Source organism: Somniosus microcephalus, chromosome 12 (genome assembly GCF_052327205.1).
Source record: "Somniosus microcephalus isolate GS21.2 chromosome 12, FLI_Smic_1.0, whole genome shotgun sequence".
In the NCBI taxonomy this organism is placed as follows: domain Eukaryota; kingdom Metazoa; phylum Chordata; class Chondrichthyes; order Squaliformes; family Somniosidae; genus Somniosus; species Somniosus microcephalus.
This window is the reverse complement of record NC_140998.1, coordinates 153,376,888-153,392,278: the sequence shown is the minus strand read 5'-3', so window position 1 is coordinate 153,392,278 and position 15,391 is coordinate 153,376,888. Positions and strand designations below refer to the sequence as shown.

General features: G+C 47.6%; 1 protein-coding gene across 1 annotated transcript in view; it reads left to right on the top strand.

Moving 5' to 3' along the window:
- The window catches only part of plekhh1 (pleckstrin homology, MyTH4 and FERM domain containing H1), a 338,941-nt gene that overhangs the window by 6,720 nt on the left and 316,830 nt on the right, over positions 1-15,391 (top strand). Inside the window, exon 2 of the mRNA XM_086003678.1 lies at positions 11,764-11,952. Within this exon, the coding sequence (XP_085859804.1) occupies positions 11,827-11,952 (126 nt within the window). The 5' untranslated portion in view covers positions 11,764-11,826. The remainder of the gene's footprint in view (positions 1-11,763; positions 11,953-15,391) is intronic.

Here is a 15,391-nt window from a genome sequence, read left to right as displayed (position 1 = left end):
GCCAATGTCCCTTCTAATCACTCCATTGACCTCTGCTGGATAGGGCACTGTCGATTTGCAATAAGGAAAAGCATTAGGCTCGAATGTGATGCTCCCCATGGTCAAATAGCAGGTGCTGTCTTGACTTGTATGTGACAAATGGCCGCTTAGGCAAAGTACCCGGAGGGCTGTCGGTGAGCTGGGCACTTTACCCTCAGCATTGGTCAGAACCTCGGGCTGTGGGCAGCAGAAATAGATCTTCACTCTCAGTGTAACAAGCTCCCCATTTTAAGGCTTAACAGAATACAAAGATAATCTTTGCTACTCCCTATCAAAGATATTGTCCTCCAACACTCACCCTCGCAGTGGATGTACCGTGGTTTAGTCGGGAATTAAAATCTCACCACATGCTGCTGCCGCCTTGTGTGCGTTTTGCTTTACTCTGACACGGGTCAAAGGTTGCGGAGCTGAATTATATCGTCGTGAGCTACCTGACATCTGTTCCTTATAAGAACCAGGAGCAGAGAGAAGTGCCTCGAACTCAGTGCCACGTCCAAGTCTGGCTGAGTCTGCAAATTCTTTTCTTGATCGTAAATTAGTTCAGCCATCAGGAGAACCTCCGTGTGCTGCTTGTGATAGACAGATAGATCGATCTTTCATTTATATAGAGCCTTTCACCGAGGAGAACTCCCCTGTTCTTCGACCAAATAGTGGCCCGTGGGATCTTTTAAATCCACCTGAGAGGGCAGACAAGGCCTCGGTTTAACATCTCATCTGAAAGGCTTTCTTCCTGACCTTCCGCAATGGCTGACGGGTCTGTAAGAGGGCAGCGAAACCCCTGGATCTCTGGGCAGTGGAAGGTGATACTCTTCAGCATTGAGCACTGCTGGGTCAGAATGAAAGACTTGCACTTATACCGCGCCTTTCACAATCCCAGGGCGTCCCAAAGCTCTTCACAGCCAATGAAGTACTTTTTGAACTGTAGCCACTGTTGTACTGTAGGAAACGCGGCAGCCCATTTGTGCACAGCAAGCTCCCACAAAAAAGTACTGAGATAATGACCAGATAATCTGTTTTAGTGATTTATCAAGGGATAAATATTGGCCAGGACACTGGGGAGAACTCCCCTGCTCTTCTTTTACGTCCCCCAGAGAGGGCAGACGAGGCTTCGGATTAATGTTACATCCGAATGACGGCCCCTCCAACAGTGCAGCACTCCCTCAGTATTGCATCGGGAGTGTCAGCCTGGATTATGGGCTCAAGTCTCCGGAGTGGGACCTGAACCCACAACCTTCTGATTTAGGCGAGAATGCTACCCACTGAGCCACCTAGCCTTCAATCTTGATGGGGCAGTACTGGGGGGGAAGGCTGTGATGCCTGAATGGCTGATTTGCAGTTGGATTGACAGCTCCCTGCCTGTGAAAGAGGTGGCAGTCCCATAGTGGCTCAGTGATCGTAATCTCACCTCTGAGTCGGAAGGTTGTGGGTTCAAGTCCCACTCCAGAGACTTGAGCACAAAAATCTAGGCTGACACTCCCAGTGCAGTACTGAGGGAGCGCTGCACTGTCAGAAGCCTCGTTTTTCAGATGTGGATAGATCCAACCAGCAGGATCGGGGTGTGCTGGAATGATCCCACCAGCAGAATCCGGGGTGTGCTGGAATGATCCTACCAGCATGATCTGGTGTGTGCTGGAATGATTCCACCAGCAGGATCCAGGGTGTGCTGGAATGATCTCCCCAGCAGGATACGGGGTGTGCTGGAATGATCCCACCAGCAGGATCCGGGGTGTGCTGGAATGATCCCACCAGCAGGATCCGGGGTGTGCTGGAATGATCCCACCAGCAGGATCTGGGTGTGCTGGAATGATCCCACCAGCCGGATCCAGGGTGTGATGGAATGCTCCCATCTTACAGGATCCAGGATGTGCTGGATAGATCCCACCAGCAGGATTCGGGGTGTGCTGGAATTATCCCACCAGCAGGTTCCGGCGTGTGCTGGAATGATCCAATCAGCAGGATCTGGGTTGTGCTGGAATGATCCAACTGGCAGGATCTGAGTTGTGCTGGAAAGACCCCACCAGCAGGATCCAGGGCGTGCTGGAATGATCCAACCAGCAGGATCTGGGCTGTGCTGGAATGATCCAACCAGCAGGATCTGGGTTGTGCTGGAATGATCCCACCAGCAGGATCCAGGGTGTGCTGGATAGATCCCGCCAGCAAAATCCGGGGTGTGCTGGAATGATCTCCCCAGCAGGATCCGGGGTGTGCTGGAATGATTCCACCAGCAGGATCCGGGGTGTGCTGGAATGATCCCACCAGCAGGATCCGGATGTGCTGGAATGATCCAACCAGTAGGATCCGGGGTGTGCTGGACAGATCCCACCAGCAGGATTGGAGCATGGCGGAATCAGCAATGATTATACTACACATTGGAATGTGGGTTTTTTCTGAAGGTTTTGGCTAATCCCGAAAAATGAGGGTATCAGGCTTACAGAAATTCAATGTCAATTTGTGGATCTCGATCTCTTTCTGTTACTACCTATAATGTGCTCCAATGGATGGGTCACATTGTCCGCATGCCCGATACGAGACTCCCAAAACAAGCGCTCTACTCGGAGCTCCGGCACGGCAAGAGAGCCCCAGGTGGGCAGAGGAAACGCTTCAAGGACACCCTCAAAGCCTCCTTGAAAAAGTGTAACATCCCCATCGACACCTGGGAATCCCTGGCCCAAGACCGCACAAAGTGGAGGAGAAGCATCTGGGAAGGCGCCGAACACCTCGAGTCTCTTCGCCGGGAGCAAACGGAAGCCAAGCGCAGGCGGCGCACGTCAACCCAAGCACCCCATCCACCCGCCCCTTCAACCACCGTCTGCCCCACCTGTGAGAGAGACTGTAGGTCCCGCATTGGACTCGTCCGTCACCTGAGAACTCATTTTTAATGTGGAAGCAAGTCATCCTCGTTTCCGAGGGACTGCCTAAGAAGAAGAAGAGATAATGGCCCAGAAATTCGGGTCTCCACGGGTGAGTACGCACGATGTACTCACCCGTAGGCCCAATGGAAGTGCCGGTTTCCTGCATGCACTGCGCATGCGCGGGAAAATGGCACTTCCGTTTCTCTGAACGAAGGGGTTCAGAGGTCGAACGCGCGCGCAGGAGAGGTTGCGCGTGCGATTCGAACTTAGGTTTTTTTTGCAGGTTTTCCCGGGAAGGTAAGTCTCCAGAAGTTAGACATTTAAAAAGCAGTAGTAAGGCCTGCTTTTTACAAGGCAAGTGGTGAATTAATTAAAATTATAACATTTTTTCCACAGGTTTATTATTTTTAAATACTTTAAAGAAAGGTAAGTTTATTTTTAGCCCCGTTAGAAAATAACATTATTTTTTTCCAAAAATTTAAATTATTGTTTAAAATAGTTATTTCATGTAATTTAGTTTATTTAAAAAATGTGATTTAAAAAAAAATTTATTTGAAGATTTAGTGATGTTTTGGGGCCCATAGTATTTATAAGTTTTGACAGCTCTTCCTGTCAAACTTATGAATGGAGCATTCCCTGCTCCGATTGGCTCCCCATGGTCCACGTGATCCCAGGGGACGCATCGAACTAACTGCGCCCCTGGGATACGCGAGCACTGCGCGCCGGCAGTTGGAGCAGGCCCAGGATCGGAATTCCTCGTGGGCCCACAGCTCAACGGCCGGCGCGGTAGATAAGTGCAGGTCGGGGGCTTGCACCCGTGGGAAGCCCCCGACCTGAATTTCTGGGCCAGTGTATTTAATGAATGGGTATGGACCAAACAGAACATTAACTTCCCAGTCATTCCCCTCCTGTCTTTTGTCAATATTTACATTTTTGTCCCTTTTTTATACCTGACTGTCTCTCCTTTGTGGGTCTTGCATTGTCTTTCTGTCTGTGTCTCCGTGTGTGATTCTCCTCTCCCTGAGCCTGATCCTCTCTTTCTCTCTACCTGTGTCTGTCCTGTCTGTCTTTGTCCCATTTTCTCCCTCTCTTATCTCTGTCTCTGTCATTGTGTGTCCCTCTGTTTCACTCTTTCTGTGTCTTTCTCTCTCTCTGCCCATATCCCCCCTCTCACTTTCTCTCTCTGCCTCTCCATCTCCTCTGTGTGTCCCCATCTCCTGCTCTCTCTTTGTCTGTGTGTCTTTCCTTCTCCATTTCACTTTCTGTGTCTTTCTCCCTCTTAGCCTGTCTCTCTCTCTGCCCATGTATCTCCTCCCTCTCCCTCATTCTCTCTGTACCTCTTCATCTCCTCCGTGCGTGTCTCTCTCTGTCTCAATCCCCATCTCCTGCTCTTTCTTTCTCTGTTTGAGTCTCTCCTTCTCTACAACAACTTCTATTTATATAGCGCCTTTAGCGTAGTAAAACGTCCCAAGGTGCTTCACGGGAGCAATTATCAAACAAAGTTTGACACCGAGCCATATAAGATTAGGATAGGTGAGGAAGTTTTAAGGAACGTCTTAAAGGAGGAGAGAGAGGTAGAGAGGCAGAGAGATTTGGGTCATATAGGATGTCAAGGTTGTGAACAGTCTGGTTCAGCCTCAGACAGTGGCCAGGGAGAGGGATGGAGTCGGTGGTTAGGGAACGGAGTTTGTGGTGGGGACCGAAGACAATGGCTTCGGTCTTCCCAATATTTAATTGGAGGAAATTTCTGCTCTTCCAATACTGGATATCGGACAAGCAGCGTGACAAATCAGAGGCAATGCTGGGGTCGAGAGAGGTGGTGGTGAGGTAGAGCTGGGTGTTGTCAGCGTAGATGTGGAACATAACGTTGTATTTTTGGATGATGTTACCGAGGGGCAGCATGTAGATGAGACTCTTTCCGTGACTTTCCTTCTCTGTGCCGATTCTCTCTCTCTCTCCCGATCTTCCTCTGTCTCTATCCCTGCCTCTAGCTCTCTCTTTCTCCCTCTCTCTGCCCCAGCCCCCACCCAATCTTACAGGCAAATGTTACCCTTTGATCTTGCCTGATTATGTCAACTGGTTATTATTCACCAGCCAACGAAGGCACAAAAGAAAAGACTGGCTCTCCTCCCCTGCTCCCCCCCCCAACTCTCTTCAGAATGAACATGTAAGTGCCAATGTGCTTAAACAGTAAATGGGCAGCTAGCACCATGTTGTTACAGAGTCCTGTTTTGAAGGCGAGTCCTGCTGCTAAACGGTTCAAGTAACTCTGATGACTGAAGATGATCGGATGCACATCACAGGGGCAGAGTTTCCATGACGGAAACAGTGCAAGTGCTAAAAGGTGAAATAAAAACAGAAAATGCAGGTCAGTGCATTGTGAGTGAAAAGAGAAATAATTCACGTGGAGAGCCTATGTTTAGAATGGGCCTTTGCGGAATTTGAGGTTTGAAAAAGGGTCTCTACCTGCACATTAATTGACCAACAACAACTACAACCTGCATTTATATAGCGCAATTAATGTAGTAAAGTGTCCCAAGGAACTTCACAGGAGTTTCTTCAGACAGAATTTGACACCGAGCCACATAAAGAGACATCAGGACAGGTGACCAAAAGCTTGGTCAAAGAGGTAGGTTTTCAGGAGTGTCTTAAAGGAAGAGAGAGAGCCAGCGAGGCGGAGAGGTTTAGGGAAGGAATTCCAGGGCTTAGGGCCTCAGCAGCTGAAGGCACGGCCGCCAGTGGTGGAGCGATTAAAATTGGGGGATGCACAAGAGGCCAGAATTGGAGGGATGCAAAGTTGGAGGAGGGTTGGAGGGCTGAAGGAGGTTACAGAGATAGGGAGGGGCCAGGTCATGGGGGAAGTTAAATAGGAGGGTGATCATTTTAAATTTGAGGTGTTGGTGTACCGGGAGCCAATGTAAGTTAGTGAGCACAGGGGAGATGGGTGAATGCTTTCCTTTATTAGCCAAGGCACAGAATGCAAGAGCAGGGAGATTATGCTTGAACTGTATAAAACACTAGTTAGGCCACAGCTAGAGTACTATGTACAGTTCTGGTCACCACAGTACAGGAAAGATGTGATTGCACTGGAGATGGTACAGAGGAGATTTGCAAGGATGTTGCCAGGACTGGAGAATTTTAGCTATAAGAAAAGATTGGATAGGCTGGGGTTGTTTTCTTTGGAACAGAGGAGGGTGAGGGGAGATTTAATTCAGATTTAATTGTAGACAATTATGAGGGACCTAGATAGAATGGATAGGAAGGACCTAGTTCCCTTAGCAGAGAGGTAAATAACCAGGGGCATAGATTTAAAGTAATTGGCAGAAAGTTTAGAGGGGATTTGAGGGGAAATGTTTTCACCCAGAGGGTGGTGGGGGTCTGGAACTCACTGCCTGAAAGGGTGGTAGAGGCAGAAACCCTCATTGCACTTAAAAAGTACTTGGATATGCACCTGAAGTGCCAGATCCTACAAGGCTACGGACCAAGAGCTGGAAAGTGGGATTAGGTTGGATAGCTCTTTGTTGGCCGGCAAGGACACGATGGGCCGAAATGGCCCTCCTTCCGTGCTGTAACTTTCTATGATTCTATGATCTTCATGGCCTCGCCCAACAGGACTTGGAGCAGCATTCTCTGTGTTGTATCTTTCGTGGCAGTGGTTCCTCACTTGACTGGGTTTAATTCTGAGAAGTAGAGCAGGCTTCTAGCATATCAACTGACGAGACCTCGGGGCGGTGGGCGGTGCGGGGTGCTGAGGGGAGAGGTGCAGGTATCCTGATATCAGCTACGATAGCAAAATACTGCAGATGCTGGAAATCCGAAACAACAACAGAAAATGCTGGAAAAACTCAGCAGGTCAGGCAACATCCGTGGAGAGAAACCAGAGTCAACGTTTCGGGTCGAAATACAGCACCTCATCTTCCGATTAGGCACTTTGCAGCCTTCCGGACTCAATATCGAGTTCAACAATTTCAGATCATAACCTCGGCCCCTATTACATTTTTACTTATATTTTTTTCCACCCCTTTGTTTTGGGTCTTCCCTTCCCCCCCCCCTTTTTTTTTCTCTCTCCCACATGGCAGCTGTCTCTCATCCTGCCAGTACACTTCACACCTAATCTGAGCCATCTTTTGTCTCCACTGTCCTATTACCATCTCGTCTGGTTTTGAATACCTCTTTACTTCTTTTGTTCTATCGCAGCCCTGCCTTCGATCTATTTTATTTCCTTTCCAGTTTTGAAAAAGGGTTTCGACCTGAAACGTTGACTCTGGTTTCTCTCCACAGATGTTGCCTGACCTGCTGAGTTTTTCCAGCATTTTCTGTTGTTGTTCCTGATATCAGCTATTCTGTTCTTGGGATGGGTGTTATTGGACAAATAATGGTGTATGATATGAGAGGACCTGATGTGAGAGAGAAAAGAAGAGTTGCAGTCTCATATTCTGCCAGAACATGGGAGAGGGGTTTTGGAGAAAAGCAAAGAAAGACTTGCATTAATACAGCGCCTTTCAGCACATCCCAAAGTGCTTTACAGCCAATGAAATAGCTTTGAAGTGGAGTCACTGTTGTAATGTAGGAAATGCGGCAGCCAATTTGCGCACAGCAAGCTCGCACAAACAGCAATGCGATAATGACCAGATAATCTGTTTTTGAGATGTTGAGGGTTAAATATTGGCCAGGACACTAAGGAGAACTCCCCTGCTCTTCTTCAAAATAGTGCCTTGGGATCTTTTACGTCCACCTGAGAGAGCAGATGGGGCCTCGGTTTAATGTCTCATCCAAAAGACGGCACCTCCGACAGTGCAGCACTACCTCAGCACTAGTGTCAGCCTAGATTTTTGTGTTCAAGTCGCTGGAGTGGGACTATGAACCCACAACCTTCTGACTCAGAGGCAAGATGTGTTACCAACTGAGCCACACTGATAGAGTTAAGTGGGAAGTGTGTAACAGCCCTGACTGTTTCTGAGAGCTTTAAAAACCACTTTGAATCAATGGTTTTGCATCGTTCAAACAGTGGAGAGGATTAGCAGCAACCACATTTGGAATTCCAAGAGATGCCGGCCATTTTGTCTGTGGAGATGGGGATCTCTTGGCTCTTGGCCTCCCAGTCTGTAGTTGCTGGCACCACTTCAGCCTCTCGGCCACTGAGCGGCTCTATTCTGTCTCTCTGTCTCTCTCTCTCTCTCTCGCTCTCTCTCTCTCTCTCCCTTTACCTTATCTCCACTGGACTGTGTTTGATTACCGAGCCTTGTCTTAATGTGTCTGTCATGCAGAAAGACACTCGGCCCATTGTGTGCTGATTATTCCAATTAACATATGGTCTGTGATCATTGAGTTGTGGGACAATGGGTGGGGATGGTTGGTTAAGTCAGGGCCTTGTGAGTTTAGGCCCTATATATAATATGAACTCTTTTAATCGATAGCAAAATACTGCAGATGCTGGAAATCCAAAATAATGACAGAAAATGCTGGAAAAACTCAGCAGGCCAGGCAAGATTCGTGGAGAGATCTGCCTGTGTGACAATAGCAGACACATTTCGGCCAGTTTCATACCAGTTTTCCTTAGGGGTTTACCTCCAAGTGAGACCGTCCCCGGCGATAGGTTCACACGGTGCCACAGCAGGCAAAGCACTGCCAGTGCCATTTACTTCTGGCGGGCATTCTGATTTTTGGCTGAGAATAGGCGGAGGAGAGCTTAGCCTAAACGTACAGGCCAGCAGTACCTGTCTCCACCCCTGCCTCAGCCCAACTGTTGGTGAAACCCTCCTCCATGCCTTTATTAGCTCCAGATTTGATTATTCCAATGTTCTCCTGGCCGGCCTCCCATCTTCCACCCTGCGTAAACTTCAGCTCATTCAAAACTCTGCTGCCCGTATCCTAACTCGCATGAAATCCTGTCCACCCGTCTCCCCTTTTCTCGCTGACCTACATTGGCTCCCGGTCTGACAACGCCTCAATATTAAAATTCTCATTGTGTTCAAATCCCTCCATGGCCTCGCCCCTCCCTAGCTCCGTAATCTCCTCCAGACCTACAAACCTCCGAGATCTCTGCACTCCTCCAATTCTGGCCTCTTGAGCATCCCCGATTTTAATCGCTCCACCATTGACGGCCGTGCCTTTAACTGTCCAGGCCCTAAGCTCTGGAATTCCCTCCTTAAACCTCTCCGCCTCTCTACCTCATTGGCCAAGGCCATCTCTCCGAATGTCTCTTTAAGTGGCTCGGTGTCAAATTTTGTCTGATAATTGCTCCTGTGAAGCACCTTGGGATGTTTTACTATGTTAAATGCGCGGTATAAATACAAGTTGGTGTTAATCGTGCCAACCTACAAAACAACAACTGGCATTTATATAGCACTTTCTAGATAGGAAAACACCCCAAGGCTCTTCACAGGAGCCTTCTCATACAGACATTGACATTGAGACAAAGAAGGAGACGTTAGGAGGGGGTTGGTCAAAGAGATAGGTTTTAAGGAGCATCTTAAAGGATGAGAGAGGATTATGGAGAGAATTCCAGATCTTTGGGCTTAGACAGCTGAAGGCACAGCTGCCAATAGCAGGGTGATGAAAACCGTGGGACACATAAGCAGCAGCCATTTTGCACACAGCAAATTCACACAAACAGCAACGCGATAATGACCAGCGAATTTGTTTTAGTGATGTTGGTTGAGGGATAAATATCGTCCAGGACACCGAGGAGAACTCCCCTGCTCTTCTTCACATAGTGCCATTGGACCTTTATATGTTCGCCTGAGAGGGAAGACAGCACCTTAGTTTGAAAGGAGGCTCCTCCCTCAGAACTGCACTAAAATGTGAGATTGAATTATGTGCTCAATAATTATGCCCCATCCACCAGCTTAAACATCCATTCCCTCCAGCGTACCGTGGCTGCAGTCTGTACCATCTTCAGGATGCACTGCAGCAACTCGCCAAGGCTTCTTTGGCAGCACCTCCCAAACCCGCGACCTCTACCACCCAGAAGGACAAGGGCAGCAGGCGCATGGGAACACCATCACCTCCAAGTCACACACCATCCTGATTTGGAAAGGTTTCTTCATCGTTGCTGGGTCAAAATCCCAGAGCTCCCTACCCTAACGGCACTGTAGGAGAGTGCTTTCCCCACACGGACTACAGCGGTTCACCACCACCTTCTCAAGGGCAACTAGGGATGAGCAATAAATGCTGGCCTTGCCCATGACGCCCATATCCCGAGAATGAATTTTATTTTAAGTATCGGGAGTGGGTCTTGAACCCACAACCTTCTGACTTAAGAGACGAGAGTGCTATCCACTGCACAACAGCTGACACCGGTTCCAAAGGTGCCCCCTCTCCTCCCTGAAGTTCCCACATGGGAAAGTGGCCAGCATGTGTTAGCCGCTGGTTGAAGTGCAGAAACATTTCGGATCCGAGCCCAATCCTACCCCCACACATTAACTTTCCAGTCGGAGGTCACGGATAGAGCAAAGGCTTTAAATTAGTAAGACGGGTGGGACGATCTACAAGAAATGAAACGAGCCTAAATATAAACGAAACCGGAAAGGAGAGAATAAAACAGATTAAACTAAGGGAGGACATAAATAGCTAGGGAATAAATAGAATTATAGAACAGGAGTGTAAAAAGATGGTTAAAAATAAAGTGAAAGGAGCTGCTATTAAAAATGAGTTAAACTGTCTGTACAGCAATGTTTAACTCAGTAATGAAACAGGGGAACTGGAGGCAATAATACGTTGCAAGCTTATTTTTTTTTGGTGTGTGGTCCCTTTAAGTGGCTGCGTGGCCCATTCAAATTTTCACGCATGCACAGTTTCTCCCATATAAAAGCCGGTGAGCGGCCTGCGCAGGACCACCAGACCGCTGCGCAGGAACATTGGTTGTGAGGAACCAGATATAGTAGGGATTACTGAGACATGGCTACAGAAAAATCAGGACTGGGAATTAAACATTGCAGGGTACAACATATTTAGAAAAGTTAGAGAGGGGAGAAAGGGGAGGTGGAGTAGCTGTACTTAATGGCAGTAGAAAAATGATGCAGCCATCAGTAAGACAGAAATAGAATCCATGCGGACAGAGATAAAAGATAATAAAGGATCAATCACACTAATGGGGTTGTCTACAGACCACCTAATAGTGGAAGGGAGGTGGAGGAAGAACTATGCAAAAAAATTAGGGAAATGAATAAAAACCATAGAGTAATAATCATGGATATTTCAACTTCCCCAAAATTAATTAACCAGAACAGGTAGGTAAAGAGGAAAAGGAAATGGAGTTCCTACAATGTGTACAGGATTCCTTTCTAACCCAGAATGCCCAACAAGGGAGGATTCGCTACTGCATCTAATAATGGGGAATGAAGCAGAGCAGATAAGAGAAGTTAAAGTAGGGGAACATCTAGGCAATAGTGACCATAATATAATACAGCTTAGGATAATAATTGAGAAGGACATAAGCATGGCAAAGACCAGGGTAATAGATTGTGGAAAAGCTGATCTAAGGGCTGAGAATAAAATAGGACACCAATATTGGCAAACAATTAAGAATCTAAATGGGGTAGAGGAGCAAAGGGATCTGGGAGTACAAATACACAAATCACTGAAAGTAGCGACGCAGGTTAATAGACCCATTAAAAAAGGCAAATCAAGCACTAGGGTTTATTTCTAGAAGGATAGAAATGAAAAGTAGAGAAGTTATGCTAAATTTGTATTGAACCTTAGAAATACTCAACCGGTCATGCAGCATCTGTGGAGAGAGAAATTGAGTTAACGTTTCAGGTCAATGACCTTTCGTCAAAATTAATTCCCTCTTTCCTTCTTTCCAAGAAAACTCCAGCTGTCATTCTAGTCTCAGTTCAGGGGCTGACTTGTAACCGTACTGTGTTTGCAGGGTTGGAGAACCTTGAGGACACCTCCCCCCCCCCACCCCCGCCACTAGTGGAAGCTAGTTACCATGGAGACGGTGGTGGAGAGTGGCAACGGGGGCTTCAATTGGCAGAAGCGGTGCGTGACGTTGGAGTCCCAACTCTTCAGGTTCCGGCTGCAGGCGGGCAAGATCAGGGAGCTGTTGGCTGAAAAGGTGAGTGGGGAGGAGCGCAAAGGCGATTCTGACCGGACAGCTCGCTTTACCGAGTGGGCCCTCCGCTAATTTCGAACTGCGCTCGCAACACCTGGTTTGAAGTTTTTAAGGATCGCAGAGTCAGGTAACTGTGTGACTGCGTCACTTTTCTTGCCGCTTTGTGTCTCTCCTGGAATTCAGGTGCGCAGTAATCTTAGAATCATAGAATGATACAGCACAGAAGGAGGCCATTCGGCCCATCGTGCCTGTGCTGGCACTTTGGTAGAGTTATCCAATTTTTCCCACTCCCCCGCTCTTTCCCCAATAGCCCTGTAATTTTTCTCCTTCAAGTATTTATCCAATTCTCCTTTGAAAGTTATTGTTGAATCTGCTTCCACCACTCGATCAGGCAGTGCGTTCCAGATCATAACAACTCGCTGCATAAAAAAAAAAGTTTCCTCATGTTGCCTTTAGTCAATCACCTTAAATCTGTATCTTGTGATTACCGATCCTTCTGCCACTGGAAACAGTTTCTCCTTATTTGCTCTATCAAAATATTCATGATTCACCATTCATGATAGACCAACCCTGCAGAAAATCCTTTCCTCTTTTTTTCCCCCAAGTTATATAACCTGGGAGATATGGGTTATATGGAATCCAATGGGACTGAGCCAGTTCATTTCGGTTATATCGAACCCAATTGAACATGGCATGTATGGAATTGAGAATGGCTGCCCCAGTTGTATAGAGCCCACAGGGGGTTACCAAGGCCCTGTAGTTAAAATCGTATGGGGGGTCGGTGGGGGGGTGGTGGGGGTGGGGGAAGGTGTTGCTTCTTCACTTGGAGCAGGGGGATAAATTGTCCACTTGCTCCGAGGGATGTGCAGTGTGACACTAATGCGGACATCAACAAAATTATGGAAGTTTTTACAAATGTTCTTGTGAAGTCTGCACCATTCTGGTGACAGGAGTCTATGATAAAGGGCATTGCAGGCCTAAGCATGAAGGCTTAGTGGTGATATTGTAGTAAACGTGGGGTGTGTAGTGGGCTGAAGCAGGAGGACCTGGGAGTGTGTGCTGTGGGCTTGAGCCGGCAGTCTCAGTGGGCCCTAGGGCTTGGCTCTTTCAGAAAGACAACCCTGATAATCGAGATTTAGGCCTCCACTCCAAATATCTCTATCCACAATTCTGCAGAAAGTCTGGCCAATAGCCCAGTTGCATGCTTGGATGTCACAGTGGCTGATCTTGTTACACTTTAACTATATCTTGTTAAAACTGTATGTGTGTCAGAGGTCAGACAGTAACTAGTTCTTTACATGTGGGGTAGGGTTTCACTCCAAACCTCTGGCACCTGTTTTTTTAATAGCTGTGTATAAGACATACAGTATTATTGAGACCAGTCAACCATACTTGTCAGGTGTCAGCCATTGCTCAGTGCTCACACTCTTGTCTCTGAGTTAGAAGGTCGTAGGTTCAAGTCCCACTCCAGAGACTTTAAAAAATATATTAATTCTCGTGAAGTGGGCATCACTGGCAAGGCCAGCATTTATTGTCCATCCCTAGTTGCCCTTGAGAAGGTGGTGGTCAGCCGTCTTCTTGAACCGCTGCAGACCTTGTGGTGAAGGTACTCCCACAGTACTGTTAAATAGGGAGTTCTAGATTTTGACACGGTGACAATGAAGGAACGGCGATATATTTCCAAGTCAGGATGGTGCATCACTTGGTGGAGATGGTGTTCCCCTACACCTGTTGCCCTTGTCCTTCTAGGTGATGGAGGTTGAAGGTTTGGGAGGTGCTGTCGAAAAAGCCTTGGCGAGTTGCTGCAGGCCATCTTGTAGATGGTACACACTGTAGCCACACTACACCGGTGGTGAAGGGAGTGGATGTTTAAGCTGGTGGATGGGGTAAAATTATTGAGTACATGATTCCTTCTAACACTTCACTGCAGTTCTGAGGGAGTGCTGCAATGTCGAAGGAGCCTCCTTTCAGATGAGACGCTAAACCGAAACCTGTCTGCCCTCTCAGGTGCACATAAAAGATCCCATGGCACCATTTGAAGAAGAGCGGGGGGAGTTCTCCCAAGTGTCCAACCAACATCACTAAAGTATGGTCATTTACCTCATTGCTGTTTGTGGGACCTTGCTGTGCACAAATTAGCTGCCACATTTCCCTACAATGCAACCGTGACAGCATTTCAAAAGTAATTTAATGTGGCTGTAAAGCGCTTTGGGGCGTCCTGAGGTTGTGAAAGGCGCTATGTCAGTGAACGTTGTTTCTCTCTTTCTTTGTTCATGTTGTCTGAATGTGTTTGTTGATGGTTAAGGCCACGCCCAGTGAGCTGGCGTTGAGTTGCCGTCGGGATGGACCAGAAGGTTCCGCGCTTCCGAAGCATTCAGTTTGCTGGCAGGGTCTGAAGTCGGTTTTCCTTCTCCCTTTCAGGCTGTAATCACTGGGTCCTGATTAATGCCAGATTCTCCAGCGGTTCCATTCTATAATTAGAAAGACATAGAACATACCAGGGGAGGTGTCAGGAGCGAATGGCGCTGGCAATTACCCTCAAATGCTGGGTTATTATGTCAGTGGTTTCGGAATGAGGGCGTTGCGCCTCCGGGACAGAGCTCCTACCACCAGAGGTGGACTACTGCCAGTGTAGGGGCAAGATTCCATATGATCACCCTCTTTTGTTTCTTCTTCTTTGAAGAAGAAGAATGTTTCTGCTCATTGAAGTGAGGGATGTCGAAAACATTTTTCCATGATTTTTCCCTGTGCTGTCTGTACTGGGGACCTCCAGTTGAGGACTAGCTATGAGTTAGATGACTGTGGGCTGTAGGCCATGTGCAGCCCTTCCTAATCAAGGCTGATTCCGTTCTATTTTCACTTATTTCCTGGCTTGACCCGGTTTGAATTTTGTGGGTCTGGAGATTTGGAAAGGGCTGTTTTTAGTGCTGTTCTCTCATCAGTAGGTAGAACACCAAGATCTCTACATGTTACTGGGAACCTGAATTTAAACCATATATATGCCCCTCCCTGAGTCTCCATGGTACACACCTGCATGGCTAACGGAGGCAAAAGGTTTGGACATCTTGTTATACACCGTTCTATCGAGCCTTGCCAGGTCAGGCACAGCTCGGACTAAGTGCAGTTTAAATCGTCTTCTAGTGTGTCCCATCGAGCATGGCTAGATTAGATACAGCATAGATCAGATTCAGAAGTCTAGCTTTTGTGGGACCGTGCTGTGTGCACAAATTGGCTGCTGTGTTTCCCAACATTTCAACAGTGACTACACTTCAAAAAGTACTTCATTGGCTGTGAAGCGCTTTGGGACGTCCTGAGGTTGTGAAAGATGCCGTACAAATGCAAGTTTGTTCCTTCCTCGCCTTCAGAGGCAGTGCTGTGTCAAAGACGCAACGTATGTCCCTTCAGAGGCAGTGCTGTGTCAAAGACGCGACGTATGTCCCTT